The following is a 19,730-nucleotide window of genomic DNA, read 5'->3' on the forward strand; positions in this document are numbered from 1 at the left end:
CCAAGGTGATCAGAGATGCTCCTGGGTTTGTGAAAAGAGCATTCTCCACACTGGGAAACCACTGGTGCAGTCATTCAATATATTAGTTCTAGAGAATAGTGAAGCTCCTTCCCAAGCCTGGAGCCAGTGTTCTTATTTTATACTCACACCTCGTATCCTGGGCTGTTTGCCTAAACACAGCAATAGGGGTCAGTGAGGCAGACAGGAAAATTATACAGAAGATGTCAGCTGTACTTATATTGCCAAAATGAGCCTTTGTTCCTTTTGTTGGTTTTCTAGGGACATGATACATCCAATTATCCCTCCCAATCCTACAGCGTTACTACTATTTGAATGGGCTTTAGGTGTGAGGGCTTGGCTACTTATTGGAATGTCTGCATTTTCTTTGTAGGATAGACAATGCCTACCAAAGACCACTTGATTCCAACTGCCTGGGCAGAAATGAGCAACTCCATAAATTAAATATCTCTGAGCTTCTTGACGCTCAGTACCCGCAGCCATGACTGGAAAAAACCCCATCACTTTAAAACCACACTCCTGTTTGCTGCTGGCTACTAAGAAAAAATTTCTTAAACCTCAGTGTTGATATAACTTTTGAAAAGTCTCATTGGAACTCAGTAATTAATTCCTGGAATGGCATGTGCTTAGCTGGAGAGCGTGGTCACCACATAGACTACTTTCTCCAGTTGAGGCATTCCAGTCTCATTATGTATGTGCGAATGCTCTCTTAGGACTGGAAGTCTTCTGGTCAACACACTGAACTTTCAGATTTGGCACCAAAGAGAAAAGAAAAGGGAAAACTTAAATGTCTCTTTTTTTCCCTCCTAGTATGCTTATTATTCACAACCATCATGTTTCTACATGGTTGGAACCTTTTGGTGGACAAAGGATTAACAGTTTATATTAAGTAAGAGTGGTGCAATTTAAATATTTCCAGGTACACAGAGCAAGACAAAAAATTGAATATAATACTCTTAAATGTATATATGCATTTAAATGGAATTACAATCTCAATTACAATTACAATCTTGGAAATGTATAACCCGATAGTTGCTCTTATTTTGCTTTCTCTATGAATCAGTCTTCTAATAATTGTTTTTCTTGACTCAGTTTCCCAACTAATGGATGCAGATCTCAGCCTTACCTAATCGAACTCAAGAAGGTTGTCACTGTGCATCTCTTTTCCACATTTCCAGGATGAACTCAGAAACATCTCTGTTACCAGCTTATTTCACACACACTAGAAATTTTAAAACTTCTTTAAAAAGTCTATTAATAGCCCCACTATGTAAAGCTCAGTGGCCTTTGCTGGGAATCATTTTGAAATATGGGGGGCAATGACAGTATACTCCAAAGGTAGACCAGACATATACTCTTGGTGGACTCAGAATATCAGGGGCTCAAGGGATTTTAGGAGGCCTTTTGCTACCCACCCGCTGTTCAAATCGCTTGCAGTGTCCCCAACCAGTAATCAAGTCACATTTTCTTTAATCATCATTATCCTGGTTAACATTTACTGATAAAGTACTATGTACCAAGCTGCATGCTAAGCATTTTATATGCATTATCTCATTCAACCCTCCCAAATTCCCTATAAAAGTAGGAACTATTAATATCCCCAAGTTTAGAATTGAAGACATTAAGGTATTAAAAGGAAAAGAAACTTGCCTAAGGTCACACATCTTATAAGTGGCAGAGAACCCTGGCTGGCTGGCAACAGAGCCTACACTTTGTGCCACTTACTGCCTACTGTCCAGCCATTTTTAAAAGACTAAATTATACATTGGGCTTCCCAGGTGGCACTAGTAGTAAAGAAAGTGTTAGTTGCTCAGTCTGTCCAGCTCTGTAACCTGCCAGGGTCCTCTGTCCATGGAATTCTCTAGGCAAGAATACTGGAGTGGGTAGCCATTCCCTTCTCCAGGGGCTCTTCCCAATTCCAGGGATTGACCAGGTCTCCTGCACTGCTAGGCAGATTCTTTACCATCTGAGCCACTACCCACCTGCCAATGAAGGAGACATAAGAAATGCGGGTTTGATCCCTGGGTCAGGAATGTCCCCTGGAGGAGGGCATGGCAACCCATTCCAGTATTCTTGCCCAGAGAATCCCATAGACAGAGGAGCCTGGCGGGCTAGAGTCCATAGCGTTGCAAAGAGTCAGACATGCGACCCCATGGACCATAGCCCACCAGGCTTCTCTGTCCATGATATTTTCCAGGCAAGAGTACTGGAGTGGGTTGCCATTTCTTTCCCAGGGGATCTTTTCCAGGCAAGAGTACTGGAGTGGGTTGCCATTTCTTTCTCCAGGGGATCTTCCCCACCCAGGGATCAAACCTGGGTCTCCTGCATCGCAGGCAGACGCTTTACCCTCTGAGCCACCAGGGAAGCCCACTTAACACACACACAAATTATACACTTCTTTTCTAAATGAACGTAAGTTCCACAGGTGAACTTTGGCAATAAATGCTGGTTATAATGTGGCATAAAAGGGAGAGCCTGGCATTTCTTTCTCTTCCCTCTATCATATACCTGAACTACATGGTTTTCGGGCAGCTCTGATATATATGTGCTATGCCTCTTATTTGAAAAGGGACAGAATACTGCATCTGCACTGTTAGGAAACTGTAAGCCTCCAGCTGTCTGGTTCAGTCAATTCCTAGAGACAGAATTACTGGTCATTCCTAGTCCCACCAAAATGAAGATACATTACAAAGACAAATGACATCTTGATACAAGGCCCCAGCAAATAATATGATTCACTTACCAACAAATGGAAACTGGTTTGGGAAGAGGCCAAAGATGCCATTACTGTGCATTGTAAATAAAATGGAGAAATAAGTGGCTATGCTGCCCCAGATGAAGACATGGTTAATGACAGTCCAATAGCTGGTATCCAAGGCTATCTGTAAATAAAGTCAAATGCCAAGGGGAGATTGTTGAGGATGAAAAGAGCATCATTTTACTGAGTAATGTCTCCTCAGGACACTTCTGTGAAAAGACAATTGTACCTGTCTAGTTAGCAGCCAACCACAGGCTCTACCACTTTCTGCACAACACAGGGGACTGATGTGACACTTCTGGTAGACAACTGACCTTAGGACTTGTACCTGCAGCCATTATATCTAACAATATTGAGTGAACATCAGGAAATAAAATGTTAAACTTTTAAATGAGAAAGCAGAGTGGCTTCTAATTTCAATGCTACTTTCCAAATTGCTCTCTAAATTTGTCTATTGGAAAACTTTTTCATAGTGAGAAACTGCAACATTTTAAGATCTGTACATATATTTTCATTTCAGCATTTTGACACAGGTATAGTCTGTTTTATATCAATATTCTAGTTCATTTTGATTACCATTTCTGTTAAACTATTCAAATAATAGCAAAAATCCTTAATCCACTTTTGGCATCAGGAGTTGGGCTTCATGGTGATCTGGGAGCATGTTCACAAGCCCTTCTCCCATCCAATAACTTCTTATGGCAGCACAGCTGAAAAAGAGTGATCTGATATGGGCAAACTAAGGAAGCCACTGGTGAATATGAACACTTCAGTTCTCAGAGGAAAAATACGTAGGTTCTGTGAAACTGGGTCATTTGCAGTGATGTGGATGAACCTAGAGTCTGCCATACAGAGTGAAGTGAGTCAGAAAAACAAATACCATATATTAACTTATATATGTGGAATCTAGAAAAATGGTGTTGATGAACCTACTTGCAGGACAGGGACAGAGATGCAGACAGAATGGACACATGGATGTGGGGGAGGAGAGGGTAGGGTGAATTCAGAATAACACTGATATGTATAACACTACACCATGGGTAAAATAGATAGCTAGTGGGAACCTGCTGTATAGCACAGGGAGCTCAGTCAGCTCAGTGCTCTGTGATGACCTTGCAGGGTGGGAGGGAGGCTTAAGAGGGAGGGGGCATATGTATACATATAGCTGATTTATATTATTGTACAGCAGAAAGTAATACAACATTATAAAGCAGTTTTATTCCAGTTTTTATAAATAATTTTTTTAAGTAGGTTCCAGCATCCTTATTTGCATCTCAGAGGTTCCAAATGGTCCAAATGAAAGTTTAGATTTCTAGCAGAGTCTCAGAAAGTCTCAGAGTCACAGATTTCCTGCCTGCCCAAGGGGGCTCTACCTACATAGGAAACAGACTCTTCTGCATTATAGAGGCATACTTCCCCTTCCCACACAAAGTTACTGTCCTTTAAAATGATGCCCCATAAAAAGAATGTTAGCAGCCTCGATGAAACTGCAGGAGTGCCAAAGGGACAGCCTTTTCTTTCCTCAAGAGGCCTGAGAACAGAGAGCCCTGCCTTCCATACCTCAGCAAAGAAAGACTTGCTGGTTTCCCTGCTCATTCCTCAAGACAGCTGACCAAAATCTCTAGCTCTAACGTTCACCATCTGTCAGTTCATCACCATTAAAAGACACCAATAGTTTGACCTGTGTAGGTATGAGTAGGCAAAGAAAAATCACAATCAATTTAAGAGGATTTGACTTGGGGAAAAAAAAAAGGTAGTTCTTACAATGAAAAAGTCAAGCACTATAACAATAATTTTAAAAAGTAATGAGAACTCTTAAAGAGAAGCAATTAGATAATAGAAAAAAATTCTGGAAGAAAAAAGTGTTATTTCTGAATTTAAAAATTTAATAGAGAAACCAAATAAGAATAGTTACTGATTAGAACTGAATATTCTGTAAAAACAAATGGAAACATCTCATAAGGGCAAAAACTCTAAGAAATGGGAACCATGTGCAAAAACGATATGAGACATGGATGGTAAATCCATAGATGTCCAATCCATAGGCCCAACATTCAAATAATGGCATCCTAAAAAGAGAAAAAGTAGCAATCAAAGAAATGATGAACCCTGCTCTGTGATAGCAGCAAAGATTTTCAGATTGAGAGTGTACTCTAAATTATAGGCAAATCAATGAAAGAAGTTACATTCTGGTAACATTTGTGAAGTTCAAGGATAAAAAACATAGCTTCTAGACGGAAGAGATACTATTTACAAAGGAAAGAGAATCAACCTATTACCAAGCCGTTACAGTGAAACAGAGATGTAGTGGAAAATCATTTACAGAATTCCTAAAACACTCTGATTCAAGTATCTTATGCCCATCTAATATATGATTTAACTGTGAAGATAAAGATTTGAACTCAAACACACATCTGTGTACTCCTGCAGAAATTACTCATGCTTAGAGAGGAAAACATGTTAATGCCACTCTCAAAATGAGCTTATTCACAAAATTCCTGAAGTTTACTCTGTGCTAAAGACAGCAGTTTCTGATTGAAGCCATGATTTCATGATGGATGCCTTAGCTATGTCAGATACTTTCAATTCACTCTATTGTTTCCTCCTCTGCTACAGAATTGAACACAGGGGACCTAGCCATGGAGCGTTCACAAAGCATCAATATGCTTTATGTAGTTGTGAAACAGACAAACAACTCTGAGTGGAGAAATCTGGTTCTGATTTTGGCTGCTATCTGACTCTGAATTTTGAACTCCCAAGATGTCAAGTGTTAGATGGCTTTGGTATGAACTTAATGATACTCACTTAGATGGACCAAGGAATGGCAGAGATGTCATTTAAAAGCAGTATGTTTACATTTGACTCATTCAGTCTAATAAATATTGAGTCATGAAGAGAAAGTCTGGGGTTTAACGAGATCTTTTGTTGATATAAATAGCTAAGATTTGTAAAAGAGATTATTTATAGGATAGAAAAAGGACTGACCAAAGACAATTCAAACTCTGTAAAAATTAAGCCCTTGATTGATACTTTCCCCCTTAAAACACACACAAAGGCAAAGAACAGAGGTCACACAGCTTGTTGTATCCACCCAGAGGTACAGATTTTAATGGATTAGAAAGCTTTTGTGAACTCTAACTCAATATCTAATAGTATTGTCCACCATTTTCATTAAAAAAGAAATAAAAACAAACTCAAGATGTCCAATGATGATCAATCGGTCATCAAAAATCATTTCTACCAGATGGGAATGTAAATTGGTGCAGCCATTATGCAAAACAATATGGTGGTTCCTCAAAAAACTAAAAGTAAAGTTGCCATGTGATTCAGCACTCCCAGTCCCGAGCATGTATCTGGACAAAAGTATAATTCAAAAAGATACAGGTTCCTCAACGTTCATAGCAGCACTGTTTACAGTAATCAAGACATGGAAGCAACCTGAGTGTTCACTGACAGATAAAGGAATTCAGAAGATGTGGCATGCACACACACACGTGCAGACGACACACTGGACGGCTACTCAGCGGTGAAACGAATGGATAATGCCACTCGCAGCAACGGGGATGGACCCAGAGATCATCATACTAAGCGAAGTAAGTTAGAGAAAACAAATACCATATGATATCACTTATATGTGGAAAATAAATATGATACAAATGAAGAAATTTATGAAACAAAAAGAGACTCACAGACATAGAGATCAGACTTATGATTGCCAAGGTGGAGGGGGTTTAGGAGAAGGACAGATTAGGATTTGGGATTATCAGATGCAAACTACAATATACAGAATAGATAAACAACAAGGTCCTACTGGAAGAGGTATAACATATTCAGTATCCTGTGATAAACCATAATGGAAAAGAATATGAAAAAGTATATAAAACTGAATCACTTTGCTGTATAGTAGAAATCAGTACAATACTGTAATTCAATAAAATAAATTAAAAAAATTATTCCTACCAGAAAAGCTTATATGAAATTGAGATTCAAATGTGCCACACACCTAACATTCAACCTCTTGAATACAGAAATGTACTGCCAAATAAACATTACATCTCACTATAAAACTAGATGCATGAAGCAGGGCACCCAAAGCCAGTGCTCTGGGACAATGTAGAGAGGTGGGGTGGGGAGGGAGGTGGGATGCAGTTCAGGATCGGGGGGACACATTTATGCCTATGACTGACTCATGTTGATATATGGCAAAAACCATCACTACATTGTAAAGTAATTATCCTTTGAGTGAAATAAATTTAAAAAACCTAGAAGTGACTAACTTTTACAGAAATCATGGGAAAGTTTCTATTATCATTAGAAACTTTTTCTCCCAAGAAGAAAACACAAGGAAGAATTAGTATATCAATTCTCTTTACATACAGTGTTCATTCCCAAGAAGTGCCCAATTTACTGTGAGGTTTCTCCTAATTTGGAGGTTATAGACACAAAATGCTAATCTCCCACATCTGGGGATTTATGTTAAAACTTCCTGTTTCATCTCAGAATGTGTAGTTAAAAAGAAAACCCCCGTATTACAGGGGTCCCCAGCCTGCAGGATCTAATGCCTGATGGTCTGTGGTTGTTGTAATAATACTAGAAATAAATGCACAATAAATATAATGCATTTCTGAAACCATCCCCCCACCACCCTGGCCCGTGGAAAAATTGTCTTCCATGAAACCAGTCCCTGGTGCCAAAATGGTTGAGGACCCTACTAAGATTACTGTCAACAAATGAAGCATGATTTTACAAGATGTAAAGCCATCCAGTTAAGATATTTTCACCAGTAGGGTTACCTGCACGCTGACCACAATGACCAAAGACGTGGCCATGGTCACTGCAAAAGACTGGTAGTCTGCAGTGTGCTGTCCATCTTCTCCAGCCATGTTGTGAAAGGCCCCATAAGGGATGAAGAAAAGGGCTAATGAGGTATAGATTCCATGTGCCATACAGATGAAAAATTCATGCTTGTTAAAAAGTAGATTCAGCTGCCCAGGTCTGTAGAGCTGGGGATAATCCATGCTATTCTGGTCACTAACATCCTGTCAACAGAGAGTTACTTTAGTGGAGGAGGCTTAAGGAGAAGTTAGAGAAACTCTGAATTTCCTGTCTCTGGAAATAGCATGTGCATATCTAAACATGGCCTTCCCAGGTGGCTCAGTGGTAAAGAATCCACCTGCCAATGCAGGAGATCCAGGAGATGAGGGTTCAATCCCTAGGTCAAGAAGGTCCCCTGGAGGAGAAAATGGCAACCCACTCCAGTATCCTTGCCTGGAAAACTCCGTGGACAGAAGAGCCTGACAGGCTACAGCCCATAGGATCACAAAGAGTTGGACACAATTGGGCATGCATGCACTATCTAAGCATGCCCTAATATGCACTACTCATTACTTTGTTTTCATTCCCACAGTAACCCAAAGGATATTAAAATTATCCCTACTTTATATAGGAGGAACTTGAGTCTCCAAGAGAGATTCATGAGAGGCAACACAGCTTTTATAACAGAACCAGAACTTGATTGCATGTGGATATTTGGCTTCACACTGAAGTTTCTTTTCTCTACTCTTCTCAGCTGCGCTTATGCTCCCAGAATTCTAGGACATCCAGTGCAGCCAGCGGGTCCTGGGGTTAGCTGCCAAGGCAGTGACAGGGGGTGCCAGTCAGAAAAGGCCCCCCTGAGTTCCCAACTTCTGGGGGAGGGTGAGCAGGAGGAAAGGAACAGGGAAAGAGGGAACAGAATGTAGATTCCAGGTGCAAGGGAGCTGAGCCTGCAGAAGTGAGAGTTCTACCCAGGGAGGGCTCCACAGGCAGCTACCAGGTGCTTAGGTTAAAGAATTTAGACAGAATGAGAAGGCATCATGTTTGGGCCCAGCCAGGCCCTGGGAGAAGCTAAAGCTGTGCTTCTCAAACTTAATGTGCACACTAATAACCTGGGGAACAGATTGCACTTCAGTAGGTTTGGGGTGGGGCCTGAGACTGCCTTTCCAACAAGCTCCAAAGCAGTGCTGGTGACCACACTGTGAGCGCCACAGCCAAACACTAGAGCCGGCTCCAAAGCCAGACAATCCTGAGTTCAGACCCCAGCTCTGCTGCGTAACAGGTGTGTAGTCTTAGACCCGTCACTTAACCTGTCTGAGCCTCAGGTTCCTCATCTTCAGAAGTGCAAGCAACACCATCTCCCTCACAGGATCACTGTCATGATGAAATGGGTATGTATTCAGCAGAGTTCTTGCCATAGTTCATATAATTAAAAAACAAGATGCTTCTATAAATAACAACAAGATAATGATAGTAATAGTAACAACAGTGTTACAGTCTCAGAGTCAAGTGGCCTGGTGCTAGGCTGAGGTCTGTCACTGACCATATAACTTTAGGAGAATGATCTTCTGAGTTTTAGTTTCCTCCTTATACAATAAGCAGTGCCATAGATGGTCACCGAGGCCTTCCAGCATAGCACCCCATGATTGGAAGATCATTTTAAGGGTCAGAGTAGACAAAGCAGAAAAGGATATGGGTAGACACTCAACTTGATGGCAATAAGGGGCCTTATTGTGTATACGGAACTTCCCTGGTGGCTCAGACGGTAAAGTGTCTGCCTGCAAGGCGGCAGACCTGGGTCAGGAAGATCCCCTGGAGAAGGCAATGGCACCCCACTCCAGTACTCTTGCCTGGAAAATCCCATGGACAGAGGAGCCTGGTAGGCTACAGTCCATGGGGTTGCAAAGAGTTGGACACGACTGAGTGACTTCACTTATTGAGTATACAGTTGACCCTTGAACAACATGGGTTTGCAGTAAGTGGGTTCACCTACACACAGAATTTTTCAATAAATATGTACTACCTGATCCACTCTTAGTTGAAACTTTAGATGCAGAACCATGGATATGGAGGGGCAACTCTACAGGTAAAGGAGAATTTTGGACTGTGTTGGGGTATGGGCCAAAGTGAGGGGGACCCCTAACTTTTGTGTTGTTTCAAGGGTCAACCGTATATTTTTTATCCATATCTTTTAGCTCTTAGGTGATTTCCATATCTTATTTACTATCAATAATGCTGCAATGAATATAGGACTGTCTATATCTTTTCAAATTAATGTTTTGGCTTTCTTTGGATAAATACCCAGAAGTGGAATTGCTGGATCACTTGATAGCTCTATTTTTAATTTTTTGCAGGATTTCTATACTGTTTTCCATTCTGTTCACATTTTCTGCTTAATCATAATTCAGTCTTGGTAGGATGTATGTTTCTAGAAATTTATTCGTTTCTTTAAATTGTCCAATTTGTTGCTGTATAATATTAGTCTCTTAGGATCCTTGTGTTTTTGTGGTCAGTTGTAATGTCTTCTGATTTTGAGTCTTCTCTCTTCTCTTCTTGGTGAGTCTACCTAAAGGTTTGTTGACTTTCTTTTCAAGGAACCAGCTTAGTTTCATGGATCTTCTCTATCACTTTCTTAGTCTCTATTTCATTTATTTTTGCTCTAATTGTTGTTTTTCCCTTCCTTCTACCACCTTTGGGCTTTGTGCTGTTCCTAGTTCCTTGAGGTATAAAGGCAGGTTGTTTGAGTCTTTTCATGTTTCTTGAGGTTGGCATTTATTACTATGAACTTCCCTCTTGGAACTGCTTTTATTCTATCCCACAGATTTTGATATCTTATATTCCCATTTTAATTTGTCTCAAGGTATTTTTAAATTTCTTCTTTGATTTCTTCTTTAACCTATTGCTTTTCAGGAGTATGCTGCTTAATCTGCACATATAAGTGAATTTTCCAGCTTTCTTCATGTAAGTAATTTCTAGTTTATACCACTGTGGTTAGAAAAGATACTTGATATGGCTTCAATTTGTAAAATGTATTAAGACTTTTCATAGCTTAACAAATGATCTTTTCTTTAAAATGTTTCACGTGCGCTTCAGAAGAATTTGCATTCTATTGCTTTTGGAGAGAGTATTCTACATTTTTAGAATATATAGATAGATATAGAATATACATATATTAGAATATATATAGAGATATAGAATATATAGATATAGAATATATAGATATAGAATATATATATTCTGTATATATTCCTTGTATTCTATATATTATTCTATATATACATGTAATAATGTATGTTCTTTTATATACATGTGTGTGTGTGTCTACACACACATTAGAAATGTTCCCTGGCAACAGTCATAAAAGTCAGGACACCAGACAGGAGTATGAGATCCTTTCTGGGTCAGGCTGATTACTATAGTCCCATAGGCTCCTTGGAATAAAAGCTATGACCAACCTAGACGACATATTTAAAAGCAGAGACATTACTTTGCTGACAAAGGTCCATCTAGTCAAAGCTATGGTTTTTCCAGTAACCATGTATGGATCTGAGAGCTGGACCATAAAGAAGGCTAAGTGCCAAAGGATTGATGCTTTTGAACTGTGGTGTTGGAGAAGACTCTTGAGAGTCCCTTGGACTGCAAGAAGATCAAACCAGTCAATCCTAAAGGAAATACACTCTGAATATTCACTGGAAGGACTGATGCTAAAGCTTAAGCTCCAATACTTTGGCTACTTGATGCAAAGAACTGATTCATTGGAAAAGACCCTGACGCTGGGAAAGATTGAAGGCAGGAGGACGACAGAGGGTGAGACGATTGGATGGCATCACCGACTCAACTGGGATGAGTTTGAGCAATCTCTGGGAGTTGGTGAAGGACAGGCTTGACGTGCTGCAGTTCATGGGGTTGCAAAGAGTCAGACGTGACTGAGTGACTGAACTGAACTGATGGGACCAGGAATGCAAGTTTCTCTGGCTTCCAGAGTTAGGCAGCCAAGAGGTGTCCTCTGGGTGGCAGCCACAAAAATAGGGGCACCAGACACATGTACCAGCACCTGTTCAGGAGATACTGGTGATCTGAAGTCTGGCAAAGGGAGCATGCAAGGATGGCACTGACCCTCTGTCCCTGGAGTGTGTTCCAGCAGACTCCGAGATGTGTGTGTTCAGCTGGATGCCTGCTCCCAGGCCGACACTTAATATAAGCTGGTGAGCCTCTGTGACTGGCATGATTTGCTATGTCTGCACTGGGCCCAGGAGCAACTGAGTCTGAGCACATGGGCCCATTCAGAACTATTTCTTAGATTGCTTCAGTCTTGTGGGTCTTGGAACAGGAGCCCCATTGGTTTGGGGGGGCTTATCTCTAGTTGCGGGTTTTAAAAGTTAAGGTGCTCAATGTGGGGTGCATACCCTTCACTCCTAAGGGAAGAACTTCAGGCTTTGAGTTTTCTCCTGGTTGAAGACTGCTGTGCTGAGGGTGGGGGTAGGATTTATGGCGAGATTGTGTCCCAGCCTCTCCAACTCGCTTCCTTGAGTGTGGTTCTCTTCTTGTTTGCTCAGTGTATAGTCTTCACTCAGACAGCCTTTAGGGTTGTTTAAGAGAAGATTCTTCCTTGTGTAGTTGTAGACTGTGTCCACAGCAAGAGGTGAGTTCAGGATCTTCCTTTATCACCATCTTGAACTCTCCCCTTTTTATATTTTTTTCCATATTGCACAATAACCATCTTTTCCCAGAAATTGTTTTAGTTTTAATATTTTACCCCACATTCTGGGCAGCTACAAAGCACCAAGAAAAGGAACACTTGTAAACATGGGCACTTGGAAATGAAAGAGCCTAATCCTTTATATCCAAAGTCTTCAAGAGTTCATTGCTTTTTGTAGAATTTCACAAAATGAGTTGTTCACAATCTGCCTTTTTTACGTACAAGAAGTGAGGCTTACAACTGACTACAAAGCTTCAGAATGGGAGAGCAGAATGAGCTCATAAAGTTAAGATTTATATTTTGCAATAGATGGCTTTGGGCCAGAAAATGAGGCCTAGCAAATGTATCTAACAACAGCCTGGAGAAAATCTGGTCTCCTTAAAAATACTTCAAAAAATTTTTTAAATAATACACTCTAACTGTGCCATGGAAACTCCTCTGGCTAGTCTTTCACTTCCCCATGGGCAGCCAGACTTTTCCCCCATCCAGGAAGTACCCTCCAAGGCCTTGAGTGTGCCAAGGACCTACCATTTTATAATTGATTCCCTCCCTTCGCTCCCCTCAAGCACATTGAGCTAAACTAAAGAAAACTACGCCCTTTCTCTCTCCATGGCTCTGGGGCTCTGTGTCTCCCTCTCCCATTGGCAGGGTGCTCCTCTGGCCTTGAGTTTCTGTTCTGAGTCGTGCTGGGTAGTTTCACCACAGATGCTAGCTCTTTGCACTCCAGCCAGCTCCATGATTTTCTATGTATCCTTACATGGTTCTCTGCACTCTCAGAGGCTAATACAGGATTCCCCAGTGTGTGAACTAGAGAGACTAGTTCTGAGGCATATTGGTCAGTTCTACATGAAAAATAAGTAAGTAAACGTAAGTCCTATGAGTTTGGGAAATTCTGGGCTACAATGTAATTAAAGAGACTATTTCTTGTAGGACCTCTCAGAGCCTTTAGAGAAAATAATGTAGAGTGTGAGTCTTTAAGACGATAGTAATCAAGCTCTGATCCGAGATCTTTTGGGGGAGTTGGAAGGGTTTTTGATCCATATGATACCTATTAAGGTATCGACTCCATTCTTAGGACTCTTTCCATGATTTGCATCTTCTCAGTTCAGTTCAGTTGCTCAGTCATGTCCAACTCTTTGCAACCCCTTGGACTGCAGCACGCCAGGCCTCCCTGTCCATCACCAACTCCCAGAGTTTACTCAAACTCATGTCCATTGAGTTGGTGATGCCATCCAACCATCTCATTCTCTGTCGTCCCCCTCTCCTCCCGCTTTCAATCTTTCCCAGCATCAGGGTCTTTTCAAATGAATCAGTTCTTCATATCAGGTGGCCAAAGTATTGGCGTTTCAGCTTCAGCATGAGTCCTTCCAATGAATACTCAGGACTGATTTCCTTTAGGATGGACTGGTTTGATCTTCTTGCAGTCCAAGGGACTCTCAGGAGTCTTATCCAACACCACAGTTCAAAAGCTTCTACTTAGAAGCTAAAAGCAACTAGAAGGCATCAACAGAGCAAAGTAAGTTACAAAGACAAAGGAAAACACATACCTGGTCAAAAATCCCCATGGCTAAAACAGGCAGCGATGTGTAGACAATGTTAAAAAGGGTAATGAACCACTGGTCATAGACAGTCTGAAATGAAATTAACACATCAGTGAGAAACAGCATGCATAGGTGTGAGAATATTCACTTTTAGGCTCTTGGACTAACTATCTCAATTTTCCTAAAGTGGATGGGAGTTTGGTGTTAGAGTCAGATAGACCTGAATTCTCCCCAGGCTCATTCTCTTATCAGCTTTGCTGCTTTATGGACACCTAGATCTCTCTAAACTTCAATCTCTTCATCTCTAAAATGAAGTCATACTTTCCTTATAGAATTTCAGTTGGGGAGAAGGGCATCAGACATGTAGAACACCTAACACAGTGCTGGATGCACACAAGCTCTGGCCCCTCTGGGGGGTTATTTCACCCTTTAGGTTTTCAATGTCTTCTAATAAGTCCAATTACCTGAACTGCTAAGCAATACGCAAAGGATCCATGAACATCTTCAGAGGGAGATACAGAAATGAACCTATCAGCCCCATCCTGTGTTCACATGGAGAACTTTTTTCTTGTGAGTGGTTTAAAGCAAGGTGGGCATGGAGCTAGCTGCTTGCTACACTGGATATAAATCAGACAATAAAAATACCCCTCACACCTACAGACAACAGTTCCTTGCATGCACCTCACTAAAAGTGAGGCATGTGAAATAGTCCTTATGCAGCTGCTGCTGCTGCTGCTGCTGCTAAGTTGCTTCAGTCTCGTCCGACTCTGTGCGACCCCATAGACAGCAGCCCACCAGGCTCCCCTGTCCCTGGGATTCTCCAGGCAAGAGTACTGGAGTGGGTTGCCATTTCCTTCTCCAATGCATGAAAGTGGAAAGTGAAAGTGAAGTCGCTCAGTCATGTCCGACTCTTAGCGACCCCCTGGACTGCAGCCCACCAGGCTCCTCCGTCCATGGGATTTTCCAGGCAAGAGTACTGGAGTGGGGTGCCATTGCCTTCTCCTAATAGTCCTTATATCTCCTTTGTATTAATAAGTACATAGACATGTAGAAACAGAATGGCAAAAGTATTATAGACCTTATCACAGGCAAAGGGAAAGATGAAAACATAGGTCTCCAGCTCCAGAGACTTCCCTGGTGTTCCAGTGATTAAGAATCTGCCTTGCAATGCAGAGGATGCAGATTCGATCCCTAAGACTCCACATGCCACGCTCCACAACTACTGAGCCCGCATACTCTGGAGCCTGTGTGCCACAACTAGAGAGCCCATATGATGCAACTGCTGAAGCCTGTGCCCTCTAGAGCCTTCGAGCCACACCAGAGAGCCCATGCATCATGATGAAAGATCCCACGTGACACAACTAAGACCTGATGCAGCAAAATAAATATTTTAAAAACAAATAATGGCAAAGCCAATACAATATTGTAGAGTTAAAAAAGAAAATAATAAATAAATAAAAACAAATAAAATAAAATATGTCTCCAGCCCCTAACCAATGTCTGTTCTACGACTGTATCATTCATTCATTCAATATTTATTAAGAAACCATTATGTGCCAGGTACCAGGTTCTCAGCAATGATAATTTAACATGATACAATCAGATAAAAATTCCTCATGAAATCTTCACTGTAACAAAAACGATTTTATATAATAAACAAGATATATAGTTGATGAGTAAATGACTGAGTAAGAAAGTAACAAATACTAGGGTAGAAAGAGGGTAGGAAATATGGAAGGGTTGTAAGGTGATTGGAGAGGGTATCACTAAGAAGTAACATTTGAGGAAAAAAATCTGAAGAAAATTAAGGATCAAAATATGCAGCTTTCTGGGACATGAACATTTCACATGGCAAGTAGATCACATGAAAAATCTGTGAGGCAAGAAAGTATCTGGCAGGTTCAGAGGACAGCAAGACAGCCCATTTGGCTGGAGCAGAGCACCCTACATGGAGTATCATGAATTTCAAAGAAATAATTACAGGAGGATCCTATAGAGGTAACTATGGATTGTTCCCTAAATAAAAGATGACGGCATTAGAGGATTTTGAGCACAGGAACATCATGATTTGTACTTTAACCTGATTCTCTGGATTCTGTGCTGAGAACAGACTAAAGAGGCACAATTGTGGAAGTTGGGAAACCAATTAGGAGGCTAGTGCAGTGCTCCAGGTGAGAGACGACGGCGACTGGATCAGATCATCAGTGGAAAGAAGTGCTGGAGTTTGAATATTTTCTGAAGCACACTTTCTTCTTAGGGAAATTCTGAAAGCAACAGGAATCTTAAATGCAAATGTTCCAGATAGAGAAGCTAAAGGTAGGTTCTGCATAGTTATATAGCTAAGGCAGTCTTTCAAATCCTGTCCTATACATGTAGGTAATATAGAAGAAAAAAATATTTCGGTGGCTTTATTGCTAAATCTGGATTTGGACTATTACATGTCTTTGCATTGCTGTTTGTTCTTGAGATGGGCGTATACTTGTTCAAGGAAAAGAGAAGGAAGCCAGTCTTTAAAGGCCAAATCTCAATCTGAAATTTCTGTTGAAGCTCCACAGGTGGTTTTATTCAACACTGAATAAACCAGACACTGTGAAAAATGCTGATTGTTGTATTCTCAGCAAGCTTAGTCCCTTGGTAAGAAGTAAGGAGCATGGACATGTCAATCAATTCACGGAGACTTCATTCTTAGGGCAAAAAAAAGAAACAGAAAAAATGAGAACAGAAAAATGGAGGTGTGGGCTAGATGAGAGAAGGAAGGAATTTGCTTTATTCGCTGAATATCTCAGAGAGTTGAGGCCTGGAATCTACATAGGAAAGACCTGCTCTATGTCATTCTCTTTGAGGGTATGCCAAACACCAGGCAGGAAAGCTGAATTCTACTACCAATAAACAGTGGAGACAGGATTTAGGCAAAGGGGCAACATTAGGGGCCACCATCAAGAGGCCTGTACTTGTGACTCAGAATAACCATTTCTAGTAACCAGTTTTTAAGTTCTCTTTTGTTATCTGTGTGTGCATGCAAAGTCATTTCAGTTGTGTCTGACTTTTTGCTACTCTATGGACAGTAGCCCACCAGGCTTCTCTGCCCATGGGGATTTTCCAAGCAAGAATACTGGAGTGGGTTGCCATGCCCTCCTCCAGGGGATCTTCCAAACCCAGGGATCAAACCTGCATCTCTTACTTCTGCTGCTTTGGCAGATGGGTTCTTTAGCACTAGCACCACTTTTGAGGCTTATTAAATTCTGTCTGAACTCTGCTCTGAGGATCTGAAAGGGGGCCTTATGTCCAGTGATATGCTAGATGTTTAACAACTAGCTCTTTAAAAAAAGAAAGAAAAAGCCTGAGTTGTAACATTTACCAATTTTCCATGATGTAAATATTTCCAGTTCAAGCGGTCATATCACTGAGTTAAGAAGAGATGTGCCATAGCACACCACCGTATAGTATTTCCACCACATCAATCCAACAGATACAATTAACCTCAAGAGCATAATCAGCAGAAGATGGTCAACTCATTTAAAATTGATTCAGTGGGAGGAGAGGGTGGGATGATTTGAGAGAATAGCACTGAAACATATATTTTACCATATGTAAAAATAGATAACCAGTGCGAGTTTGATGCATGAAGCAGGGCACCCAAAGCCACGGCTCTATGACAACCAAGAGGGATGGGATGGGGACGGGGTGGGAGGGGGCTTCAGGATGGAGGGGACACATGTATACCTGTGGCAAATTCATATTGATATACAGCAAAAAACACTCACAATATTGTAATTGTCCTCCAATTAAAGTAAATAATTTTTTTAAGTGATGAGTTTGAAGTAGTTATGAACTTGGTTTTCCATATAGTTTATTTAAATTATAGAATTTAATTTTCATTAACAGCTGTGTTTAACCACTGGCTCACATTCAACAAGCAGTTCTTAGGGACCAATATGGGCTAACTCTAACATACCTCAGCCTATGTTTATGCTGGGAGCAAAGCAGTACAGACAGTGCAGATTCTAGAGGACCTGAGACTCCATGTGGCAAGAGAGAACCTGCAGAGGGCAGGGCAATTGCCTGGAGTGTCAGGCAACCATAAGAATAGACCAGAAAAGCTTGTCAACATTCCCTGGAAACCCCAGGATATTCTAGCCCAGGTATCTGGAACAAGCCTGGATTTATGGTACTCATATAAGACAGGAGCATGTGCCATCAATAACAACTGATTAACACCAAACTCCCCACTGAAGATGCACGTATGCATCCCACTCTTTGTGGGACTCTTTGTCCCACTCTTTGTGAACTCATGGACTGTAGCCCTCCAGGCTCCTCTATCCATGGAATTCTCCAGGCAAGAATACTGCAGTGGTTTGCCCTTTCCTTCTCCAGGGGATCTTTCCGACTCAGGGATTGAACCTGCATCTCTTGCATCTCCTGCACTGCAGGCAGATTCTTTACCACTGAGCCACTTGGGAAATCCTATATGTGACAGAGACATGTGCCATCAATAACAATTGATTAATACCAAATTCCCCACTGAAGACAACAACAACAAAAACTAAGGGTGAAAAAGTATCTTCATCAAAGCCTCAGTGAACTAATGAATGGGGAATACCTGTCAAGGTAAGGGAGAGGGTGACAATTTAAGAACCACTTCAAGGCCTAGATGATGTTTTTTTTTTTTCCTCCAGAGACCGTGTTTATCTCTTTCTATCAGCTGCTGAGGCTGGGATGAAAGCCTGATGTTTTGTGGGCCAACCAGTCTCCTGCCGTAAACCCTAATCCCAGGAGGCTGTCCAGATTGGGAAGTATGTCAACAGGATCTCTACCCTTGACGGGAACATTATCCCTCTAGTCTCAGAAAATGATTAAAAGCAGAGGGTCCTGAGCTCCTCGTTGCCTTCTGTAAATCTTCAGCATCCCCAGGGCACATGGCTCAGAGCAGTGCAACCCTCCAGGGGCCCAGCCCACAGTAGAGTGTTAACAGAGTCGCAGATACCACCTCCTATCTGCCAAACTCCTGTCTGCTCAGCCTCTTTTTCTTCCTTCAGACAAACCAATGTGTCCAACGAGTCTATTCCTAGAAATATATGTCAGAATGCCTGCCTTCCTGCACCAAGAGACCTATGAAAACGCTCATACCAGCATTGGCTATAAAAGCCCAAAACCAGAAACATTCATGGCAGACACTGTGGTATACTGATATCATAGAATTCCTCAAAATAATTAAAAGCAAGGAACTATATAACTATATCCAAAACCACAAATGAATCAAAAAATGTATATGATGTTGAGCAAAAGAAGCCAGACAAAAAAGTACGATTCCCTTTCAGTAAAGTTTAAAAATGTGCCAATCTATGTTGTTTAGAGGTTTATACTCATATGGTAAAATTATAAAAGAACATGATTATAAAATATCAGGACAATGATTACCTCCAGAGAGTCAGAAATGAGGTGTGACTGAGAAAAGGCAAGGGAGCTTCTGGGGTTTGGCAACCTTCTGGTTTTTTCACTGGATCACGGGGATGTGAGTGTTCATTCTACAATTTGTTAAGCTGACATTTATATATTATGTACTTTTTTGTAATTTGTTATTTTTTACAATAAAAAGGGAAACACATGACCTATTCTTTAGTCACACTCTGATGGGACTTTGGGCAATGGAAGTATTTTAAATATCCTGATGCCCAAGCCATATCCAGGCCAATTAAATCAATATCTTTGGAGGTGGGATGATCAAAGTATCGATAATTTTAAAAATTTCTCTGGTGAGTCCACTGTGAAGCCAAAATTGAAATTTCACTTATCCTATCCAGAAAGAAAGCAGTAGCTGACACAAACCCTCAAGTATTTTATGATGGTTTCATATCAATTCATTTCATGATTGAAGCATGGAATATTTAAGAGTGGGAAA

General features: G+C 41.0%; 1 protein-coding gene and 1 non-coding gene across 18 annotated transcripts in view; both read right to left on the bottom strand.

Moving 5' to 3' along the window:
- The window catches only part of ATP8B4 (ATPase phospholipid transporting 8B4 (putative)), a 335,711-nt gene that overhangs the window by 8,485 nt on the left and 307,496 nt on the right, over window positions 1-19,730 (bottom strand). For 14 of the 17 annotated variants that reach the window (XR_015134452.1, XR_015134455.1, XR_015134454.1 and 11 more), the window contains 3 exons: window positions 13,838-13,921; window positions 7,570-7,815; window positions 2,762-2,900 (listed from right to left, as the gene is read on the bottom strand). Coding sequence is in view for 11 of the 17 variants with exons in the window: in XM_086320812.1 (XP_086176938.1) it covers window positions 2,762-2,900; window positions 7,570-7,815; window positions 13,838-13,921 (469 nt within the window). In the remaining 6 variants the exon portion in view is untranslated. The remainder of the gene's footprint in view (window positions 1-2,761; window positions 2,901-7,569; window positions 7,816-13,837; window positions 13,922-19,730) is intronic. The other 3 variants (XR_015134453.1, XR_015134451.1, XM_086320810.1) reach the window with 2 other exon arrangements.
- On the bottom strand, window positions 2,311-2,382 carry TRNAR-GCG (transfer RNA arginine (anticodon GCG)). The gene has a single exon. It is a non-coding gene; the product is annotated as a tRNA-Arg (tRNA).

The sequence above is a fragment of the Bos grunniens genome, chromosome 10 (assembly GCF_055505025.1).
Source record: "Bos grunniens cultivar Pamir isolate PY7600 chromosome 10, Bosgru_T2T1.0, whole genome shotgun sequence".
NCBI lineage: Eukaryota > Metazoa > Chordata > Mammalia > Artiodactyla > Bovidae > Bos > Bos grunniens.